Below are 24,262 nucleotides of genomic sequence, written 5' to 3' on the forward strand. Positions count from 1 at the left end.
GATCCAATGGACCCCCAAGCTTCTTGCTGTATTTCAGCAAACAAACTAATCTCAAATACCCCTTTGTAACAAAAAAGGCAGAGCTTAATCTACAGCTGATTGACTAATGGGATGTGAATTCTGCTGCCAAGCTCCTTTTACATCAAGACTACCACCCTTATTAAAGAACTTCCAGAGTGTCCAAATGTCAAAAATAAATGCTTATGTAGGTTTCTTTTGTGGGACAGGAATAGAAATTCCTCATCATCGCTTGCTACCACCAACAGTCTAAGGTGAATTAATGATCTCAGCAGGACATACATCCACAATCTGCTGACACAGTTTCTGACCAGAAACGTAATTCGGAGACGAATTATAAATACATCCAAGAGGCTGGAGATTTTTGGCAGGAATAGGCTACTCACTAGAAGCAGCTCTGTAAAATACAGATCATGTTTAAAAGATAAGATCCTCTTTACAAGTTAAACAAAACCACATTCTGATATATAAACAGGCCTAAGTCTAAATAAATGCCCCAAATCCTCGTGTCACATGCACTTAAAAGTTGATTATCTGTTGATTACAGCTTCTGCCTATGTACCAACATAACAGTGGTTATGACAAGACCGTATTCCTAATTTCCTTCGGACCAACCGTGCAGCCAAGCAGCGGTGTAGGAGGGACAAAGGCTCCAGCCAGGGCACCATGTTTCTCCAAGAGGATTTGGAAAGAGAATTTAGAGCCATTGCTCTGAAACCTGACCTGAGGTGGCTGTCACCAGAGCTAAACAGCAGCAGACAGTGAAGAAAGCAGTAGTTTTACACTCCAAACAGATGTAAATTATTTCCCTCTAAAAGCAGCCATCAGTGCAGAAGAAATGGTGCTCCTTCATGTTTTCGTATGGTCCTCCCTCTTAGCTGGGCTGCAGGTGTGCAGAACCACTTATACTTCTTTAAAATTCTGCATTTGCTTTTTCAAAAAGCAAAGAATTTTAACAGCTCCAGGTGACAAGTGATATCAGCTGGAATCTTTCCACTTCTCCTTCACTGGGCTTCACTCAGTAAAACTGAGAGTCAATGGAAATTTTAAGCCAGCTGCATGTGTCCGTATGTGCACATCTGTCTGTCCATTTGCATTATGAGAAGCCTGAAAAGTGCCAATGTTTCCATAAACAAAATTGTTAATGGGTGCTCAATTTGCTGGAAATTCACCTGCATTTATACACTTAATGCCCCATCTGCACATAAGGCAAATGATAACATCACACATGGAGAAAGCTGGAATAGTCTTGAAGATGGAATCAGTAGGGGAAGCCAAGTTCTGCCCATCAGCTGCACTAAAGTAGTTATAAAGGCAGGCAACTCTTAGGAGAAAACCTGACTCAAAGCTTCATGTCATATGAGCCTGGAATTATTTTATTAATGCATTGCACCCAGAGAAGGAATAAATCTTTGCTGTGGCAAGAACAGGGGAACCTTACTAGTACAGCTAATCAGACATGCATGCTGCCTCATTAAATTTAACAAATGAGCAGTAAATGCTAACTGACTATTTCTCTTTAGCATTCAGACTAACACCGGATCAAGAAAAGTACAGTCCTCCTCCAGGTGTTAGCTAGTGAGGGAGAAAACCCTTGTTGGGTCCAGCAAGACCCAGAGAGCCCATTCTGACTAGGGAGGGAGGACTGAGACAGAGCAAACGGAGAACTCCTGCGAAGTCCAGCAAGTCCTTGTCAAACCAAACTGGACACCCAAGCATGATATTCCCACCAGTCACCTCACGATTATCTATACGCACGCTCTGATGGGTTATATACCCATGTCAGCACATCCTACTGACATCTAGATTACAAGCTTTTCAGTCTCTTCCTGTGCATTTATTTAGTATATGGTGCAAAGGAACGCTAATCCCAAAGGCTTCCTCTGGGGTGCTGCATTCATAATAAAACTGCAACAGGAGGAAAAGGAAACAAAGCCAATTTTCATGAACCAAAGTCCCACCCATGATAAACTGACAAAAGTTCCAGATCCTCTGCCATGGCAAGAAGGACAGGATTGATGATGCAGGAGGAGCAAGATCCAGTTTCTGTTCTTTTTGCTCCTATTTCAATTTGTCTGGCTTACATATCTGATAGTTTCCTCCCATATAGTCTTTTTGAAGACTTCTACTTCATAGCTTTGGCACAAGGGAGGTAGCAAGGGAATGTGCAAGCACAGCAATACCATTTATACATCAGAAGGAAAGAAAAGGGTAGAAAGAAGAGATAAAAGACAATCATGGTGTAGAGAATGAAGACACTAAAAAAAGAAAATTACAATACCAAAAATAAAGTCAAAATCCTTCCCTCAAATCAGACAGGTTGATAATTAAACATTGCTCTATTACCCAGTAAAACATCAGCTGCAAGTAAGTGGTCCATCACGCTATCCAAAACGTATGTCTGAAATTCCTTCTGCTGTGTTCGTGTTGATCTTTCAGGGGAAGCCTGATAAAAAAAAATACAGAGAAGACATAACGAGTACACTGAATAAGCAAGAAGAGAAGCTCACCTAGTGCCCCCTCCTTCCCTTGGGTCTCCTGAAGTATCTATTTTTTTCCTTAGTAAGTTAAGTAAACAGTCTTTGCTTTATGTATAAGCTTAAGAATGCACTTTGAGTATGCATTGTCTTGTATACTGCCTTACAGGGCGGGTGTTACTCCAGTTTAAATCAAGCAAATTTATCTCCTGCCAATGTATTTCCTCCATCATAGGAACTGGAAAAAAAACCACACTCCTAAAAAGTACACAGATTTGTAACGAGTTGTACAGTTATACTGTTACCTCCTCAGCTCACATAATCACGCCCTTCACTAAACAGAAAGCAAATGAGACAGCTTGAATGAATAAACAAACTCATCAGCACTTATCTGTGTTTTTGTGTATTACCACACCAGCTTTGGGATAGCCACATAATAGATGGATGCACTAAACCTTTCTGACATCCTTGGCACTTAAAGAGGAAAAACATTTTATCACCTTGTGTTGTTTAATGCACACATAATCATACCTAGATGAATGCTCCTCTTAATGTTATATTACTTTCTAGGGTTGTTTAAGTGACCTTGCTTTATCTGGTACTGTAACAGATCAGCAGCACGTACACATCCATTCCTCTGTTTATGCTGAGGAGGCAGTAATTAATAGTGAACAGTGGTAACTTATTAAAACGCAGTACAGCAATTGCAACTGATTGATGGGCTGTACTCTCAAATGCGTTTCCTGATGTTTGTGTAAAACCACATCCCTTTACAATTAGTCTTTTGCTTTATGACAGCAAAATGCCCAGCTACCCCTAGGTAATATCCAAAATTCCTGCAGTTTTAAAAAGAATCAAAGAGGTCATAGCAACACGTGGGTGAAGTGACAAATAGGGCAAGGGAGAATGAATTGATGTGAACAGAACATTTCAGAATACACTGTCTGAAGAAGGTGTGGATATAGTAAGGCACTTAAACAGTAATTTAACTGCTCATTCCCTGACTAACCATTAACAGAAGGCTGTTTCTGCAGGAGTCATGGACTTCTAAAGAAAATTTACAGAAAGATAATATGGTGACTTGATGAATTTTTCTGGCATATAGCACCAGATGCCCTGCCACTTCTTTTTATCAAATATGAATAAAACGGAGACCTTAATATTTCTTTAGGGATTTGCAGGGATGTTACATCTTGTACAAAACTAAGTACAACTGTCACTGCCTAATGGATGAGTAACACACGAACTGTACTTTGAAAGAATAAAACTTTGAGAAAGCTACAACTTCTCATACTGCACTGTTGAACACCTACTGTTGCAACTCACTACCTGAACTTCCAGATGAAAGAAGCTACTGACTAAGATGTCAAGAAGATTATGACCTCTCCAAAAATCGAGCACAAAACAGAAATAAAACTTTGACAGAGTGTACTACAGTGCATGACTAGCAACTAACAGAGCAATCTGACTGGCTAAAAGACAGTTATTCAATTAGCTATGAGATGTTGGTGCTCATTTTTGATCTCATACCTAATGACAATTTCAAAGACTCCACTGCATCCCAGGCAATCAATCCTCTAATAAATTCAAAAAGTAACTGGAGAAAAACATCTAAGAAAAAAAGTGTCACATTAAGTTTAAATTAAAAAAAGTAAACTCTACCTCTAGCAGAAGATCTACTAGTGGAGTCTGCTTGCTGGCTGGTGTCAGACATAAGTTATCAATTATCAGCACACGCATGAAGTCGAACACAAACTTCTTGGCAGGATGGTTGGTTAGGTATGTCTTGGTGCCCACATTGCAGTATTCTGACTGGCTCCTGTTCATGCCAGAGTCAGCTGCAAAGGCTTTGAACTCTTCAGCTGGGGACCCAACTTCATCATCAAGATCAGTGACCTGTGAAAATCAGTATGTTAAAATTCTAGAGATTAGCAAATTAACAAAAATCTTTCACTACTCAGTTCTTTAATTTCATTCTTTCTAAGGCTATTCACTTAATAGCCTGTGTCCAAAAAAGTTTTTGCAAGATCATCATGGTCAGGCTTCAGCTCCCTAACACAAAACAGGAGAAACACCCAAATTCTGGTTTCCGTTTTCCAAGCAAAAAGCCATCAGTAAATCCAACATGAGTTACTTGGGTTACTTCCACATTTCATATGGAAGCCACTTACCAACAAGAACATCTTAGGCAACTTCTAGATACTTTGCAAGAATAAGTATTTTCATTGCAAAAAGAGAAAAATTTTGAAGAGTCATTAACTAAAGCAGTTCAAAAAAAAAAAAAAACAGATAAAGGCCAATTAAAAAAGGCCATCAAACCTGTGCAACCGAGTACAAAAAGGAAACTGTTTTTTTTGTTGCTGTTGTTTTTCTGAAATACAGAGAGGCTCGCAGGAGAACAGTTATGGATAAGTTAGTTTTCCAAATTCTCTAAAAATCCTATCTTTACAGGGTTCTTATTTCTGGAGAATAAGAACCTTTGAGCAGGTAGCTCTCAAGGACTGTAAGAAAACTGCAAACAGCGATGAAAGCAGGCAAAACAAAAAGAAATAAACTAAGTGTTCTTATATAATCTCCTCCAACCGAAAGACAAGACAATATCACTTCTCTGAACAGGCTTATCACATCGTTCACTTACAAATGAAGTAACCAAAGGTTTTGAACATTTGATCTCTCCCAGTAGGAGAGTATTTCCAAGAAATGAAAAGAAGCAGGAATGCATAGGCCTTCTGCTTCTAATGGCAATCTCAGATAGGTTAAAAACTCATTGAAGAATTTTCTCTCGAGGCTGAATTTGGGCTACAGTGTTTTGTTGCAAGAACAGGGCTGTTATTCATCTATTTCAAATGGGATCGATTAGTGGAAAACATCCAGGCAGATGGAAAGGCTGCAGGAACAAACAGATACGGAACAAACAGATAAGGAGTCAAGAGACTTCTCAAATAGTGAGGAGCTCAAGTTGTCAGGAAGCTACACAAAGTTTCGAGGTATTTAGTACATGAAGCTAAAAGCTGCTCAGAGAACTAAGGCTCCTCTGAAGTCTCTATAGGTAAATGCCATATCAGCGTTATTAGTTTACAAATGGCACAGTTCTTTCTAGAGAGCTCATTTGCATCTACTTCAAGAGCAAGTTAAATGTAGAAGCCAAAAAATAATCTTTATGAAAGACTCATCAGCACATACTTTTAAAATTTCGTCTTCCATTTCTACTCATAGCAAAAAGACATTGCATCAGTGAGAAGTATTTTCTCAAGTATTTTATCATATCCTCCCTAGTTCTAGCACTTACTAACCCACAGCCTAACCACGCTTCCATCCTCTTAATAAAATTACTTTTAGATATCAGCCAACAGTAACTGTTTGCTTCCCTTCCTTTCACGCTCTAGAAATAATGTGATCTGTAAATGACACTTAGTCAAAGAATAGACAAGGAACTAATATCACACAATAAACCCGATTAAGGCAGCAACACAAGCAAAGCTGAATGCACATCCTCCCTCCTAGCTTAAATTCAGCTGTTCTGACTGGGACAAGACAACAGGTTTGTGGTTAAGTCACAGAAGAGCAAACGGGAAGTGGGAGAGGAAAGTAGTTTTAGGTTTTATCACATCCTTCAGAATAGTCAGCAAAAAGCACAGTAAATCTGGGCTAACATTGTTCTTTTGAGTGAAAGAACTGGCCCAAAAGAGAATAAATACAACGTCTACATTCCCCCCTAAAATGAAGTTTCAAATGTCATTGTACAGCAACTGGCCTTCTGCTGAACGTGCATTCCTCTTCCAGTTTCAGAGCCCAAATACAAAAACTGCAGCCCAGCCTCCACAACCATCTATTTCTGCAGGGTAAGTCAGGCTTTATCTTGGTATGACTGCCAATTAATAACCCTCCAAAAACAGCATTCAAAGGAAAACCTAAAATCGAGCTTTTTGAATTGCCTACCATCTCAGAGTAAGGTCGTATGTTGAAAGGAAACACGGTTGCTGCCAGCGCACACAGGAACTCTGGGCTCATCCACAAGGAAACGAGGTCCGGCACGTTGTGATACAAATACCGGAAGAACTGCATCAAGGTGACCGGGTATTCGCGAAGCCAGGAGCCTTCTTCCTCAGACTGCCAAGGCTGGGTTGAAAAACAGTTACAAACAGGACGTTAATACAGACGGCACTAATTGAACAGTGCTCGTTTCAGAAAGGAGCAGCCATAGGAGGGGGAGCTGCAGGACTGAACGTGATCAAACACATCGTCAAACATGGTAAAATATGTGGTCAACAGGCTTGTTGAGCATATCGTGACGTCCCCAAACGTGTGACCAAACACGTGACGAAACTTTGGGGAAAAAGTGTGTCTGGAACATGTGATGCTCGAACATGTGACAACATGTCTGAGCGCATGTCCAAGCATATCAAACATAACAGAATGAGTCATGTCCAAACACATGATGTCACATCTGACTGAACGCGTGATGGAAGACATGCTGGAGCATATCACCAGCATGCAACGGTCATGTGACAAACGTGACCAAACACATGGCCACACACATCTCTGGAACATGTGATGACCAAACACACCGCTAACTTGTGACAAACACTTAAAACGTGTCCGAACCATGCAACTGAACACTTGACAACAGGTCCCTGTCATAAATGCAAGAGAAACATGTAACTGAACATGACAATATGGGTTGGAACAAGTCAAACCTGTGATGAGACGTGTAATCAAACATGATTGAATATATGACAAACATAACACAACAGGAGCACGTGACAACATAAAACAAGATAACATGTGCCTGTGCAGAGGCGTCCAAGCACAAACACGTGACCTGACACATGAAGACCCAAAATGGGTCAATAAATGTGACCTGACACATGATGACAAATCCAAACACATCTGATGGCATACCACAAGATGGCATGGCAAGAAACAGCACATACGTGCAAGCACGTCATGAACATGCAACTGAACAACACAACAGAACACGTACCCAAGCATGGCACAAACACGTGACCGGTACACGTGTCTGGAAGACATGTCCAAACACATCACCAACACGAGAGACACTCAACCAAATGCGTGATGACTGAACGCATGATGGCCAAATGCATGTTGCTTTTCAAACATTTCATGAGATCATTTTCAGTAGATAAATACTCTGCCTCCAAGGAAATACAGAATTCTCTCCATGAAAGTCAAACTTCGCCTACTCTTGATGAGTTCAGATTCAAAGAACAGAAGAACACACATTTTTCTGGCAGTCGGTGGATTTCCTCCAGCATGAGGCTATTAATAGTCAGTGGACTTCTCTGCATGTGGAGGTTTTTCAAGTACAAAATCTGTAACTCACATAGCTCTGAGCAGATGGGATATGTAGTCTAAAGCATTCCCCCATGATGTTAATCAGGAAGAAATTCAGTAATCTCTGCCAAGGGTACTTAATCATTCTGCTTTTTTCGTTTTCTTTTAATTGCAACAAAATGCAAAGCTTAGCCTTTTTGTGAAAAAGCAGTGATAGCTTTGTGGCCACTAGTATTTCTACACATACGAAAAATAAAATAAATCAATGACTATGATGGTTATTACGGAAGTATTATAAGCCTAACTCTCAGCTGGGTTTGTCATATCACACTAACAAAACCCCAACTTTTCTGATTTGGCTTTTGACAACAGGGCAAACTCGAGCAATTCTGTATATTAGAACACCAGAAAAATGTTATACTTACAGAATTCAGCATGCTCCTCAGCATTCCCAATAACAGGAAGGCAGCTTCTGTGCAAACATTGTGTATTGAAGAGGTAACCGTGCCACAGGAGGCAGGAACTCCAAATATGAATGTCCAAATAGAGTCTAAATCAAACTATTAGAGGTGAGAGAGAAGGAAAAAAAGACACAAAATAAACCTTTTCTCCTGTACAATTTGATTTTTTTTTTATATTACACCTATGATACACTCATTTGACAGTATATAAATATTATCAATTTTTTCCATCGAGATCTCAGGTGCCCTCCTAAAACAAACACACACACACACACACACACACACACACACACCCTCCCCCAGACCAATTCAATGCCCTTACCACACTGACTTGAACCAGGGATATGCTTTTCATTCGACCCCAAAACCGACCAGCAAGAAACCAGCTACAACTATCCCATGACACCACCAGGCTGGCTTCCTCGCATTCCCACGGCATCTTATCCCTCCCCTACAGTGCTTAACACAAAACATGATATCCTGACTTGAGAGTCAGCTGCAGGGAAGAGGGAGGGGGTGGTTAATCCACTATGCTCTTTGAAGACAGACAGAATGACATTTATATCTTACTAGATAATCCCTACCTGGCAACCCTGATTACATCGGCTGCTGATGACAGGCGCACTGACCTGCAGGTTTTCGGGCAGTTCAGTGACTGGCTGCTGCAGGAAAAGGGCCATGAGGAGGAAATAGAGCGCAGGTACGTTAGTGTGCTTAGGGAGAAGGGACTGAAGAACCGGGAAGCCAGGGAAATGGCAAGCATCCCGGTTAATCTCCCTGACCGTTGACCTGCCACCAGCGCTCCTGCCAACATTGAACCCTAAGAGAAAAGGGAAATAGAAAAAACGAACAAGTGTTAACAGGGAAATGTGTGTAAAGCTCTTTCTTACTCATTTATTGAACTGGAGAGGGTGCCTCCTCAGAAATTAACATTGCAAAAAATAAATGTGCACCTACAGATCATCGCACTCATATTATGCAATTTGTTACAGATACCTGAATTTTTAAGTCACTGAAAAAAAAAAAGTAAAGATTGCCTTCCAGCATCAAAGATGACACTGCTCCATACAAACTCTGCTCTTATCTTCTGACAATGACCAGTAACCCAGAGTTTTAAAACCCCAAAGACGAGCATCTGAAAAAATAACATTCCAGGGCTAAGAGGAAAATCTCACCTTAATCTCTGCTACTGAGCAGCTGATTTATATTACCGAGCAGCAATCCCATTTGCACATTTAAGTTGATGGGCTGCTAAATGGGTATCGAAGATCTTTCACAAGGATCTTGTTTTAACTGTTCTGTTACTGATTAATAAGCCAGTATGAAGTATTAATTGCTCTTACTTTATCTTTATTTCTTAATTGCAAATGGAAAGAAAAAGCAGACATCTTTCAATTAAGTGCTGCCAGAGGCCAAAACTCACCTTTCATGACCCCTATTCCACCAAGTTCTTTCATTTTCCTATTAAAAAAAATACACTGGGACTGCAGAAGGACTAATTTTCAAGGGAGGACAGTGGCAGAAAGACAGCTCAATCTCTCCGTCTGCACAGATACTGAGCCATTTTTCTGACACTGCCAGAAGTCAGGTCAGTCAGGCTGTTTTTCTGAGGCTCAAATATAGACAGAAACCAGAAACTGACTCTTCAGACAGCAAATATCTGTCAGGAATCAGACTGATGAAATCCTTATTACAGAGTTGCATGAAACCACCAGTAACCTTGGACAAAAAAGACTCCTATCTAGTTTCACTAGGAAACTTGGAGCTAGTTTTTTAATTTATTAAAAAAAAAAAAAACAGAGCATGAAAATTAGATAAGGCAATTGGATAGGTCATTATCATTTGATGAAAGACAATTTTTAAAATATCTCTGTGGTCACAATCTAACTTGGCATCAATTAAAGTGATACTATAATACAAAAAACAAACAAACAAACAAAAAAACCCAACTTCCCAAATTCTCTCCAAACATCACTGTAAATCAAAATCTAAAATCCATACTGTCAAAGAATTATTTCTTAAACAGAATACAAGACATAGTTCGGAATAATTCAAACAACAGATGCTACAGTATGAATGTTAAAAATAAATGTTTGCACACCCAATATGACTTCAGATAAATTCTGGTTTCCAAAACTTTCATAATTCATTAATAATTCAAAGAATTATCATATGTTTCTAGCTTGATATCCCGAGGGATATATTATGGGAAACAACTGTAGATAGACTTCCTAGACAGTTTTATTTATGCAGAGAAAAACAACATAGCATAAAATGCCTTGAGAGAGTTCAGAGAGAGAAAACAGAAAAGGCTGGGTTTCATATTTTGCCAGAGCATATAGAAGTTTACGTTCCAGGAAAAGCCCTCCTCCCAAAATAAGATTGCTTCTGAAAGACTTCACACTTATTTCCTTAAAATAAACCAGCTTGGAAAAGTCTTTAGGCAGAAAGAGATCATATATTGCTGCGACACAGGAAAAATGACTGGTGAAGTCATTTTTGAAACAAAAACTAAGTTGTAAGTACTATTGATACAACTGCCCCGATTCTAACACCTTGTCAAGCTCCTGCAAAGACTCCCTCAGGTTCTAACTGGGAAATAGTCTGGAGAGCACCATCTTCAGATGCCTGAAAAAAACAGAGCCATAGAAAATAGAATATCTCCTCAGCAGGTTACCAAATTAGATGCCTGAACAGAATTAATGTAACAGAGGAAATAAAGTATCAAACGTTAGAAACACACATGACCTGAGTACAGTCCTTCTTCCTGATGAGGGCTGGTGCAATGGTGGTTAACAAGAGAAGGGAGAGATTCTTGCTTCTTTTTAACTAGTTTAACAGATCCTTAAAGATCTGCCAACCTCAAATTAAACTAATTTTAATGTCCTGTTTGTTCTGGGAAACTTTACAGTGAATGCATAGCTAGTTAAGATTCACTAGTTAAGAGGCTGAAAGAGCAATCAAAGAAGAAAGGAAATATCTAAATACTACCAGTACTACTACTACTATTACTAGAGTGATTGTTCTCTTACTTCCTCTGTACTCCTATGTCTAGTGGGCATTTCAAACAAATCACGTCTCCTGTAGAGATTTAAACTGGAATCTCTTTAATAAAATTGTGGAACTTCGCAGTAGTGATGCATCCCACGCTTGCATTTTTCCCTTTCTAATAGTTTCCCTTAAAGAAAAAAAGAGGCCTAAAAACCCAACTATTTAAAAATTATCTCTACGACACCTTTCTAAAAGCTCTCCCTGGGCTACAAAGACAAGCGGTTCCATCAGTTAGAGTACACGAGATGCAGCAAAACCAGAAAAGTGCATGAGAAGAACAGCTGCAATTTGAGGAGAAAGATGAGTCCATGAGAATCAACGATACTGAATCCTAATCACCGTTCTTCGCAATATTTCTTTTGTCAAACGGCTGTGTTTGCTGCTGAAGAGAACCAATTACCGGCCCCTGTAGCTACTTCAAAAGCAGCAGATGCCATTCATAACCTGGCAGACCGTGGGTGCTGAATGAGCCGCCTGCCTTACATTATAGTGCACCTACAGCGAAACGAAGCCACTGACATCCCCCAGAAGGAATAACACGCACGGCCCTGCTCAGATCTGTAACAGACCCTGCGAGTGTGGATACCCAACAGCAAAATGCAGTCTTCCTGTCCTGAGGGGTCCTTGGAGAACACCGAAGATCCACATTTTCAAAGACGCCAGCAAACTGTTAACAACCTATCTGTTCTTCATGCAGAGAAGAGATGGGAAGTCCCAGAATTTCTTTCTCTCCAGATTTCTGATCACACCTTCTCTCCTGCTTGCAGCTACTTTCAGGCTAAGTCCTACGGGCAAGTCTTTTCAACCTTTGAGCAATTTTCTGATCTCTGAAGTCCTGTTAGTTGGAAACTCCTAAAGCAGTGGGATGGAGCTGTGCTGTGAGCACACTGTTCACACTTACCTCCCCACATACAACGGGTGTACCACTTACACTGCGACACGCCACAAACGCCCAATACCAGAATCTAGGCCATTTCTGCAGTTTCAAAGTCAAGCCAATTATTCCCATCCCATAGCCATGCCAGGCCTGGGCAAAACAGTCTCAACTAGGGATTATTTAATTTAATTTATTGCCAATTAACACAAACTCCTAACTATTGATTCGGGTATTGAGGAAAAGAAAACAAACACACACTTAAGTAAACACCTCTCCTCCCCTCTTGCTACTCTCAGGTTTCCTTGCTTTTGCTGCAGGTTGTCCTCAGTCCGTTCCAATTCCTCGGTGGTGGCGACGGGCAGGAGGCTGGGGTCGCGTGCATGATGGTGTCTGTCTGCCGCTCCCTGCTTCTTCTTGGGCCTGTGCTACTGCTCTCGGATGCTCAGTGGCCCTGCTGCCAGGGCGTTGCAGTCCCTCAGGGACATGGGTCGTGGTCCCCTCAGAGGTGTAGCCCTCCGGCACATGGGCACCGCTTTCCAGGAGGGCATCTCCAGCTGTGTCCCTCAGCAGCCTCTGTCTCCTCGAGCATCTCCCCGTGTGTCTCCTGCCTCTCACAGCTCCTGCTCTTTCTTAAATCTGCATGAGCAGGGGCACGGGGTGCTCCCCTGTGAGGCTGACATTTTGGCCAACACAGCGCCCTAACTCAAACCTGCGCCATGTTCTCCTGTACATACATCCCAGGAGCTCTCTGCTCTGGTGTCATACATACATTGAGCACAGCTTACCTCCAGATTTTGGCTTGTAGTGCCAGCATGAGCTACAGGTTACAAACTACACGTTAACACTCAGAGAACTGGAAGGGCAAGACAAAATCATCCACTATTCTACATTATCCCTGTCTACACAGAATTGATATTCACTATTTCAGACAGCTTGGAGATGTTCAAAATGGGTCCTGTAGCACTAAACCCTAACACAGTCAGTTCTAGATTACACAGGGTAATGGAAAGGGCTGATAACTTGGATAAACCAGGTTTTAAGAACTCACAAAAAAAAAATCTTTAATGAGAAAGAGCAAGAGAGAGCATGAGAGCAAGCAAGGGAGAGAAAAGAAAGGCTGATGACACTGCAGACAAATTCCCGAGGTAGCGCAAATCCAAACTGGTAAATCTAATTGGCCCAGACCTGACTGGATGAAGCAGCTCAGGTCCAGTATTGCATGATGATGTAACTAATTAGATTATTTACTGCCATAAGTTAATAAATATTCAATAAAATTTAAGTGTAGCACCACCTCATGCATACAGCTACGATGCCTTTTCGTTTAGCTCAGATGCGCTTGCCCATGGGACATACTTAACCTTGCCATGAAGCTATCAGGCAACTGATTATAGTTTTGCTACATAGGCTTCGTGCAGATGAAGAGGTAAGACTGAAATATAATGAAATCTGTATAATGCCAGCTGAAGGGCAGTTTTGTAAAACCATTCCCTCTTGCTTACAGAAACTAATTCTTTACTCCAAGAAAACCAAAATGCAGGGGCATCTGATCACAGCATAGACAACACTACCACAGAAAGGATGCATGAACTACACAGTTTTCTTAAAATAACCCCCGCAACCCCACATACACCTTTCAACCATGAGGGCTGAGATATCATACCTAGCACAGTACCAATCTTATTGGTCAAGACAGAATCCGTCTGGTCAAGCCAGCCTCCACCGCTGAGACCTTCCTTAAATTTGATCAGGATAGACTGATTACTCAACAGGACCACAAGAATTCTCATGGCTGCCGTGACAGTGGTGGAATGCAGGTGTTCTTCCATAAACATCATAATCCAATCAAAACCCAGTGTCTTGACTAGTTCTTCACATGCCCTAATTAAAAAAAAAAAAAAAAGTCACATATTATAGCGTTTTTTTCTCTTACTGGATAGCAAAAGTTCATGCCCTCCACTACAGGGCAAACTTAAAGAGGATCATAGAAAATTCAGGTCAGTCCAAGAGTAAACTGAATTCTTAGCTAAGCCTACCTTGTAAGAGGAAATGCTGCTTAGCAAGTCTTTCTAAACAGAACCCAGACGCTGAAGTCAGTATTTGTTTAGTGGAAAGGAATGAGCTACTGGGACTGTTTGAATTGGCACGAGATTACTTCAGTTACTGCTTTTGATAAGCAATCTGGAATGCTGAACTAGAAATGTTTGTCAATAAATTGCAATTTCAAAATACTTTTGGTTGAGCCACACACAGGTACAGAGTTTTCACAGTACTGAAACTATTTGATCTGAACCGAAATGAAATTGCTTGACTATCCCATTTCTCTAAAAGCAGAAGTTTACTTTTTTGACAGAGAATATATTCTCTACAGCCGTGTATGAAATTATGATAAAAAGATTACACAGAAGTATGGGAGAAGAGCAGAGCATTCCAAATCTAGCTCTCAAGATGAAAGAAGAAAAAAAAATCAAAGTAGCCAGACACCTAAACTTCTTCTCATTGCATCCTTGTCTCTCATGGTCCTCTGTCCCTCAAAGTTTTGAAAACTGACATAAAGAAAGTAATCCCCCAAATCTAAAATATATGTTCCTCCTTTGTAAAGCATATGTTGGTATTTACTTGTGTTGTTCCTAACTTGAAACATAAATTACCACTAATTCTGTCACCATGCTGTTAAACTTCCCCAGCTGTTTTTGAAAGATTTGAAACAAAATCAGCTAATGCAATAGATTAAAAATATGTATTACTTATACCTGCATCTCCTCAGTATTATTCTCTTCGCTACCACAATTGGGAGTGTACAACTGAAGTATCATGCACTTGATTTCTACTGGCATACTCAAAGCTAATTCAGCAATATTTGTGTAAATAGGTTCAAGAGTTCCTATAGAATTATATAATATAGCTAGCAAAAAGAGCTGGGCCAGTATAATTCTCCCCCTTCAAATTAGAGATCATACCCTCCTCCTCCTCTATCTGAAGTTTTGTTTTTTTTTAAAACTTACTGCAAATTAACAGTTGTCTTTTCTTTAGATGTATACAGAAGTTTCAGAAGGATATCCAATAGCCTGTTCCGCAGTAGAATAAGATTAGCCGAAACAAGTCCTCCAAAATCATCCTCTGTTCCTAAATAAAGCATGAAAAAAAAAAAAGAAGCAAAATCAGGCTTTTAAGACTTGGACATTTTTAACACTATTCATAAATTCCATACTTAAGAAAACACAGTCTGCTCCCACTCGAGTCAGCAGAAAGCCATGCTAAAGTATAGGCACGCTGGCACGCTTGACCTTGTATACAGTGCTGAGGAACGCACTGGATTAACTGAGGCTTGGTGCCCCACTTCATCACACAGCATTTGGTCAGTTTGAAGGATGAACAGAAGGAAATCACAGCTCCTCAGATAACAATCTAAACCGAAGGCAGTCTAAATTAAGCCAGCCACTTCCGGAAGGCAGAGCCATAAAAACCAAAATACAGAATGTTTCTCCAAATATAGTGTATTATGCAATCTGGAGAAAAAACCCAAGAAATAAAACCAACATCTCCCCATCCCCTCTGCATGTAAGAAATGGGGAGTAAAATTTATTTCCTTTTCTTTCAGACAGATTCCCCAAATTCATCAGCAGCAGAAGAGCACACTTACTAGAAAACTGCAAAGCAAGTAACAAGCCAACACATGCATCGCAGAGGTCACTTTACAGTTGTTTTGTAAATTCTTCCTATGGCACTTTATTCTACACAAGGTACCCCTTCAGGGGCACCAGGTTTTCATATTATTAAAAAACAAACAAACAAAAATAATAAAATGAAAAAAACCAAAAGCAACTTGAGAGGAGATTTGCAAAAAGGAAGGCAGTTAAATAGATGCATTCTGGCCCAGAGTCCTGGGCATAAGTCATAGACAGAAAAACAAGACATCTTCTATAGCAAAAATACAGTGAAACTCAGGAAGCTCAGTAACCTAAAAATCTTGGGTCTTTTGCCCCAAACCTTCCTCTCCATTCCTACCACAGCCTGAATTTCTCCCCATGTTCCTCCAATGGCTCAGGTAGGCAAAAAAGCAGAACAGGCTGTGGTTAGTTTGGAGAGAAACACGGCCAGCTTGCAGCTGCTGCCAAAAGAGTGTGCAGTGACCGAGTCTTGCCTTGTCCTTAGTGGAAACACTAATTTAGATCTCTCTCCAATACCTACTCACTGTTTTGCACTGAGAGAGATGGAATTTAATCATGTTTGAGAATGCAATTAGCTAAAGTGTTCAGAAGAAACAGGAGAGGTACTGGGGATCATGATGAATGAACAGACTGCCTAAACCTCATTCTTTAGAAGACTGGACTAAAAGCACTAACTGAAGCTCATTCACAGCTTTTTCCTTTTCGCTCCTTTTCCAGGGTACCAGCATATTTACAAGACATGTAGAAACACAGCGTCTTTTGGCATCCAGTCCTAGTTATCTGGTGAAATCCATCTGGTGAAATCCAAATTTTAGCCAGTGGACTAAAAATTTATTATTAGGGAAGACGGATGAATAGAGAACACAATTGCATAAACCTTTTTTCTTTAGAAAACAAGGGTAGAAATGTTCTCTAAATACTTAAATTTAAGTATTCTTGAAGGACAGCAAAGAAACTTTCTTTTCTATCTGAAAACAAATGGCCTAGACTAGTTAATTCCTTCAGGTCCTCCACACCCGGAGGGCAGATGTACCTTGCCATCCATCTTTTTTCTTTTTCTCTCTCCATAAAGCAGAGACGCACAACTGATTTGAAGGAGCAAGTGGAGGAAGCAGAACAAAACATGCAGTGTTAAATAAAGGAAAACAAAACGAGAGAAGATTACCTTTGCACTGCTTAGCACACAATATTGAAAACTCAAGTACCATTCCTAACCCACAGCTGAACTATAACAAAATTACAGTATTGTTAACAATACTGCTTCTGCACTTTCAGTGTTTAAGCACAGAAGGTATCACAAATTATTTCACTTCTCCTGCTCCTAAGTCATGCAATCACTTACCACTGTCAAGTTTTTCTTCATTGTTTATTTCCATGACTACAAACTTCTCACAGACTGCAAATGTAGGTAAAGTGGAAGAGATGAACTGTCCAAACCTTGACGGATACAGAAAAAACATCACGCACTGATGTGACACATGCACTCTCATCTATCAATAATTCACTTTTAATATACGACTGAGAGGCAGGTATGCTAAAATGTCAACTTTCTCAAATCTGAAGGTTCAGGGAAATGGCCTCCAAATAAAGTTACTAGACAAAAAACACATTAACGTACAAACTGGACTGTGAGCAGACAAGTCTGCAAGTAAGGGATCCTTAACATGCTAAGATTCAATAAGGGAACTGGGAGACACCTCCAAGTCCTACTAAAAGAAACACCAGAAGTTAAAGGAGGAGGAAAAAAAAATTATTCCCCAACCATCACACCTGAACAAATATTACATCAAAAAACATTGACAATATTGCTGTAATCTGATATGAAGTTTATGCCTATAGCATGAGATGCTACTGTAACAAGGCCATGGTTTTCAAAAACAGGATGACGACGTGCTGCCCCAAGAAAGGGGATGAAATATGTTGCCCATTCCTCTAGAACTAACCTGAAAGGTCCCTGCCTAGTCTATCTTTTCCAAAGGTATGCAGTATTTTTCATTTTTGTTTCTAGAAGGGAGAAAACAAAGGTACCTTGGAACACTCCAATAAGCACACTACAGTTTTTTTCCATAATAAATTAAGCATAAAATCTATACTATTTTTTCTTGAATAATTTCTGTCCTGCGCAATTAAAACAAAGACAGGTAAGAAGTTTGGTTTGATGCTTCTGATAGCTTCTCACTTTAAGTACAATTAAAGGTAAAAACATGCCTGCTCATATAAAAAGAACATCTAAGCATTAAAATATTCTATCCATTTCCATTATAATGAAATAGGAGAAGAAAATATTAAGTTATCACAGAACTTAACTCATTTAAAAGGATCTCAAATGAAAATTACATTATTAATGAAAGTTACATTATTAATTGCAACTTGCATCAGTCATAATTAACAGTACTATATTTGACAGCCTTAAATATTTTTCTACACAGTGATTATTTAGAAGAGTTCTTGAAATAAACCTTTCGGGCAGGTGAGTAATCAAAGCTCCATTTTAACAAGATGTATCATTACACCCAATTTTAAGCAGAATGTTCAATGTTGTTTCAGAAAAGTGCTCAGTGTTTCACATTAGCAGTGAAGATGGAATATAGCCCCCTCACTATTTGCCTGGAAAACACTAAGCCAGTTTACCAACCATGGCATGATTAACCAGTCATACCTGTTTAGACATAAATTGAATTTAATATGCAAATCCAGGCATTAATAAAATTGTTGACTATGTCTAGCTCAGTTATGAATTATAAGAAGAAATTCAGTACACGGGTGTTTCATGTTAATTACTCCACAACAGGACTACCACAAGCATTTTTATGCAGTATCGCCAACATACTAAAAACACAGAAGCCAGAATTAACATAAACATGGGCTACCTGAGCAAGTCATAGCTGCTAGGGAAGCCTTGAAGCAAAAAGCTCAGCACATTACTAATTGCAGCAATAGTGGGCTGGGACAGAGACATATCTCGAAGAGTCAAGAGTAGTCTTGGGATGAGCTGGAATTCCCTCATTAATTTAGCATTCTTTGCTGCTTCACTGAAAGAAAGAATAAACAGAGGAGGCAACTGAAATGTGGAGCATCCTCTACATATTACCTTATTCTGTAAGTCTTATTACTAGGTCGGTGTCAGCTAGTACCTGGACTCGGTGAGAAGTTCAATGAAGTGCTCAAATAGTGACAGATGAAGCTCATAGGGTGCATGAAGCCAGACCTAAAATACAGAACAAACAATGGTACATTCTATACGCAAACCCACTTTCAGATTAAAAACTGACACTCAAGATTAATACACCAAAGGTTACAAAAGGCTTGAAGAGATTGAAACTGTTCATCTACATTACTATTCGCCTGTCCACTGCGCTCAAAGCTCAGTTCAAGGCTCCCAATTGTTCTTCAATTTCAGATAAATATTAAATACTCATGCAAAGACTTAAGCAACACATAGTGGTACCAAAGATATCCTCTGTAAGCATATCATGCGGATAACTTAGAGTAATTGGGAAAAAAATTCTGCACTATCTCGACTTTTTTTTTTTTTCTTTTTTAATATAAAGATAGGTGGTTAAACACCATTGACTCCAAAGGAGTTACTAGGGGTTTACAGTGTTGAAATGAGATGCTGAATCAAGCTTATCTGGCTTAAGTGAAGAATTTCTATTTGTAAAATTAACTTAATACCTTCTGCCAAGATTGAACTCAAGGTCTTCAATGATAATTGTTTTTATCTTTACCCAGCATTTCCTGCACAGAGTTTTAAATGATTTAGATACCCTACAATATATCAACTCAACTGTTCAATCAATAGAAGCAATAAAACATATAAAAGCCAGAAAATTCAATGTTATGGCTGCAAATCTTAAAATTGACTTGCTATTGAACAAAGCACAATGAATATTTGAGCTCTGAGGTATAACACTGGCTTAAAAGGAAGTTGTCTTGCTTCTCCTTCTCTTCTAATCTAAAATGATCAGAACAAATCTTCCATTTTCCCTGTTTAGCATAAGAATAAGCACATCTAAGTTATCTAATGCAAAAGAAATGTTTGGCTCACTGATTTCTGAAGAGATACTATTAAAAAAAAAACAAAGAGTGACTTTGTAAGGCTTTTTGAAACTTTCTTCTTAATGACTCACAAACCTATTAGTTTCATTTATTTTTAGTATCTTAAGCTTATTCATTCTCCAGTTGTTCTGTGTCTTCAGGAAAAAAAAATAAGAATAAAAAAAAGACCTGAACTAAACAATTTGAAATTGGATCTTTCATATGGTAATAGCTGTCTGACTGAATACATAACCTTGATGAAATTTCTCAGCTGGTTCCTTTAGGGAAAAAAGAGGAATCTTCAACAAAGTATTCATGACTTGATGAAGATCTTGCTGTCTGTGAAAGGAGTTGTGGCTGTGATTAACACCCTTCTCTTTGCTCAACAGTTCATCTAGCTTAAGACCTCTACACCACAAATATTACCTCAAATAGAAGTAATAACTTCCATCAAGTCTATGTTTAATTTTGTGAATACAAAGTCAGTATTACTGGAATGTTTGTTAAGAAAACAACAACTAGCTTTGTTATACTAAGAAATTAACGTTTATACATAGCACAGACTGAACTTTTCACTGTTTTATTTCTAGTTTCAGTACTGCATATCAAAAAAAGAGGAAACTTAGTTTGGTAACAAATTCCTTCTGTACTAGTCGGAGTCAATTCTTTTCATTTTCAGTTTCTTTGTGCCATAATTGCAGTGTATTATTGATCTCGACAATTTTTTTTTTTTGGGGGGGGGGGGGGGGGGGGGGAATGCTTTAAGGACCTTTAAGCTCCCAAAGAAAGAAGTTAACAAGGCCATGTGGTTTTGTTAAAAGAAAGGCTATATTAAGCAGCAGCAGTCTTTTCACATACAGGACCATTACAGTCTCCAGGAATGCTTTTAAATACCCAAATGGACATCTGAAACCATAAAATGGGTAGTTCAAATCACTTTAAGACAGGGAATAAGATGGGCATATGCTATTAAGTCAGTATCTGGTAGCTGGATTTTTTATAAAAAGCACATGAGAATCAAAATAGTTTTATTCAGTCCATGTTAGACACAGATAGTACAAAAGGGACAAACACCACACGATCACTTCTATGCATTATACAGCACTGCTTTTCAGCCTGTATTATATTAGCATACAATTCTGAATTTCTCTACTTTCCTCAGTTTACAATGAGAACGCTCAATTATTTCATAGGTAGTGCCAGCATAATTTTAACTGCCTTTCTACTAACTTTGTGGGAGATGTGTGATGAAATGATTCCAACTTGCTGTGTTGAAAGTTCTCCTCCTACTGTCATTTTCAGCACATCTTTCGTGCCTCAATATATGTATTGCAATAGAACACATGGGTTAAAAGAAACTGTGGAACAGAAAGCTACAAAACATATCTTCTAAACAAGAAGTAGGTACATCTTTGGTACCTATTAATCATTTCTAGTGATAAAAGACATTGTAGCAGGAAAAGTTACCAACAATATTCATGCCGAGCTACTTTACTGTACCATATATAAAAATACTACGTTCTCAGGAAAACAACCTAATTTGTTGTCACTCAATATTTAAAGTATGCTATTAGCAACTGAATCATTCACTACCCGATACCATCAGCTTTTTGTGCAGCTTTACATACTTCAAAATCACAGAGCAGATCCTGGAAGGCAGTAGAATTTGGAATAATGGAGGTCTCGTGCCCACTATCGACAGTTCCCACCAAGGAAAAGGTCAGATGGAGGATATGACTGTTCAGAAGGGAACGTTTCTTCTTTAACAGCATTGCCAGTAACTTGAACAAGTAAACAAATAAGAAATTAGTAGCCTATGAAAATGCAGCCAATGTTATCTAAGCAAAATAAAGCATGGATGAAACGTCTGGATCCCCTAAAACACGAGATAATTTTTGAGAAGACCCATGAAGTGCCTCTGAAACTCGATACATTTGATTAAAAAGCTTGAAAATAGTATTAAGGTTGATTAAAAAAAAAGGCCACACGCAGAACTGGAAGGATACCCTCCAGCTCTGTTCTACATTGCAGACAACATCCAGCCCTTGACTTTCTATACACAAACCCACTTTCAGATTAAAAACTGACACTCAGGATTAATACACCAAAGGTTACAAAAGGCTTGAAGAGATTGAAACTGTTCATCTACATTACTATTCACCTGTCCACTGTCATCCAGCCCTAGGTTACACACACCTAAGCCTCTCAGCCCCCTGGCAGTTACTCACAATTTAAGACAGCACACAATCCATTCCCACATAGCTGTGCTCCTGGAAAACAAGCATGGATGTGGCAGACTCGCACAGACCTGTCTGTGCCCCTTTCGGGCTGCACATCCAAGTGAAGAAAAGTATCCATCACTACATAAGTCTGAAAAGGCTTGACTTCTACACATCTCTGGCTAGCATTTTAGGAGATAGCACGTCAGTGGCAGTAAGGTGTCTTAAGTGATTAAATGTCGTTTGTTCATGATTTGTGAAGACGATCGTTCTGTCCAAAGTCAAACTCACTGCTGGCAAAAAATTCCATCTTCCACAACAGCCAGTTTTATGGACTTTAACCTCGGAACTGCTGTAACTCAGTTTCACACCATACAACAATAAAGATGGTATCTGAGGCTTTCGTTGCTAATAGTCCTTGCTATCTAATCTATATCCCTTCCAGTCTGTTCCTGATAACCCAAACCCAATCAATTTCCAGCTCTTGATCATCATAACCCCAAGGTATCCTCCAATCCATTATGGCATCCCTGTATGTACTCTTCTACCCCTCACAGCCCCTTTTACTTCAGTCCCATTGACTTACACGCTAGAAAAACAAAACAGAACAAAATTCAAACTCTCACTGCTCTGTATTACTCTAGACATGACTGTGGATGCCATCCTTTGTGTCCTCCTTTCTGCTTTAATTTTTTGTAACCTGGGTTGGGAAAGAACGAATTGGCAGAGTTACAATTGCTATTTCTTGTCTTCTGGTAGAAACTCTTCAAGCTCTCAACTTCATCATTTTCTCTGAAACATTATTAAAGAAATGCAGATTTTGAGAATCTCTCCCAAACCGTGTTGTTTACTGAGATAGAAAATAAGGTGCGTGATGACCCACTGGCTGTTTATAGTGCAAGGAAGACACTATCTAGATCTGTTTGGTTAAAACAGGCCAATGTCTGGAACGAGCTGCATGGGATAAAAGGTTTTTGCAAAAACATACTAGCAGGCACCATAAAATGGTTTGAAAAATATGCTGACCAAACCACAAACTGAGTTTTTAGTTTCAGTAAAGCTGTCTTCTTAGGAATGTAAAGTTCACTGGTCACAGGAGGATCTTTTCAGTTCAGTCAGCTGATCCTTTTGCAAAGCTCATTATGCTTTCCCCACGCCCAAAGAAGAATTACAAAGACTTTAGCTTGAAAGTGAACAGCGTCACTGACTATAAAGACCAGGCTCGTCAAAATAATGGTTTGAGCAGTCCACTTGCTGGTTTCCTTCACGTGTCCATATCCTCCTGTATTGCTGGCAGACACCTGAGACAGGAGCTCCTGGACTTGCAGGGGTAACATTAACGAAGAAAGAATCCATCTGTGTGCTGTATTAGTGCTCTTCCTTATTATTAATGAAGTGACAGTTTCAGCAGGGCAGCTAAAAGAGTGCAACTGATTAGAAAAACTTTCCATTCTCTCTTTTGAAGGCCATCCTAAACACCGTGTTTATGTTATTTAGCCAAGAGCACAGTAAACTTAAAACAGACATTTGGGTTACCATGACACCATGAAATTCAATCTACCAGGTCTGTTTTAAGACATTTTTTACATACCTGATAACCTCTGATTCTTTCCATTTCTTTGCTGGCTAGTGGATTGCTCTTCACCACACAGACCAAGGCCTTCACAGCTGCATACAATCCTTCTACATCTGATGCCATGGCTACAAGCCCCAAAATAGCAGCAGCTCCACCTATGTACTGCAGCGTAGTGGCAACAGGCTTGGGGACAAATGTTCTTACTCCTGTGCATAGGTAGTGAAAATAAACTAATTAAAATCAATTCTTTTTCTTGTACAAAATCATTAAGATTAAATCTAAGTAACCCACGCTCCAGCATTGCTTTATTTATTAAGAGAATATCACTAGATGAATTATGATCACCTCAGGAGAAGGAAATATTGCATTGTAAAATCGTTCATAAGTTAAATGAAAGTCAGTTAAATATATTTTTATAATAGTCCTCATTAAACCAAAATAGTATCCTGTATCAATAAAAAGACAGAGACTGTATGTCAATAAAATAGATTACGTACATGATTCTAATGTGTGTGATACATTGTTAAATTTATCTTCTAGATCTCTGTTCTTATACACTGTTGATTAACAATGCTTAAA

At 39.3% G+C, this 24,262-nt stretch overlaps 1 protein-coding gene across 5 annotated transcripts in view; it reads right to left on the minus strand.

Moving 5' to 3' along the window:
* The window catches only part of WDFY3 (WD repeat and FYVE domain containing 3), a 193,373-nt gene that overhangs the window by 41,999 nt on the left and 127,112 nt on the right, over window positions 1–24,262 (minus strand). For 4 of the 5 annotated variants that reach the window (XM_064510311.1, XM_064510307.1, XM_064510312.1 and 1 more), the window contains 12 exons: window positions 23,699–23,889; window positions 21,517–21,669; window positions 18,985–19,058; window positions 18,721–18,882; window positions 17,193–17,287; window positions 15,185–15,305; window positions 13,843–14,060; window positions 8,836–9,071; window positions 8,216–8,350; window positions 6,435–6,614; window positions 4,158–4,391; window positions 2,365–2,464 (listed from right to left, as the gene is read on the minus strand). In XM_064510311.1, the coding sequence (XP_064366381.1) occupies window positions 2,365–2,464; window positions 4,158–4,391; window positions 6,435–6,614; window positions 8,216–8,350; window positions 8,836–9,071; window positions 13,843–14,060; window positions 15,185–15,305; window positions 17,193–17,287; window positions 18,721–18,882; window positions 18,985–19,058; window positions 21,517–21,669; window positions 23,699–23,889 (1,899 nt within the window). The remainder of the gene's footprint in view (window positions 1–2,364; window positions 2,465–4,157; window positions 4,392–6,434; window positions 6,615–8,215; window positions 8,351–8,835; window positions 9,072–13,842; window positions 14,061–15,184; window positions 15,306–17,192; window positions 17,288–18,720; window positions 18,883–18,984; window positions 19,059–21,516; window positions 21,670–23,698; window positions 23,890–24,262) is intronic. The other variant, XM_064510310.1, reaches the window with a different exon arrangement.

Source organism: Dromaius novaehollandiae, chromosome 4 (assembly GCF_036370855.1).
Source record: "Dromaius novaehollandiae isolate bDroNov1 chromosome 4, bDroNov1.hap1, whole genome shotgun sequence".
Lineage (NCBI taxonomy): Eukaryota > Metazoa > Chordata > Aves > Casuariiformes > Dromaiidae > Dromaius > Dromaius novaehollandiae.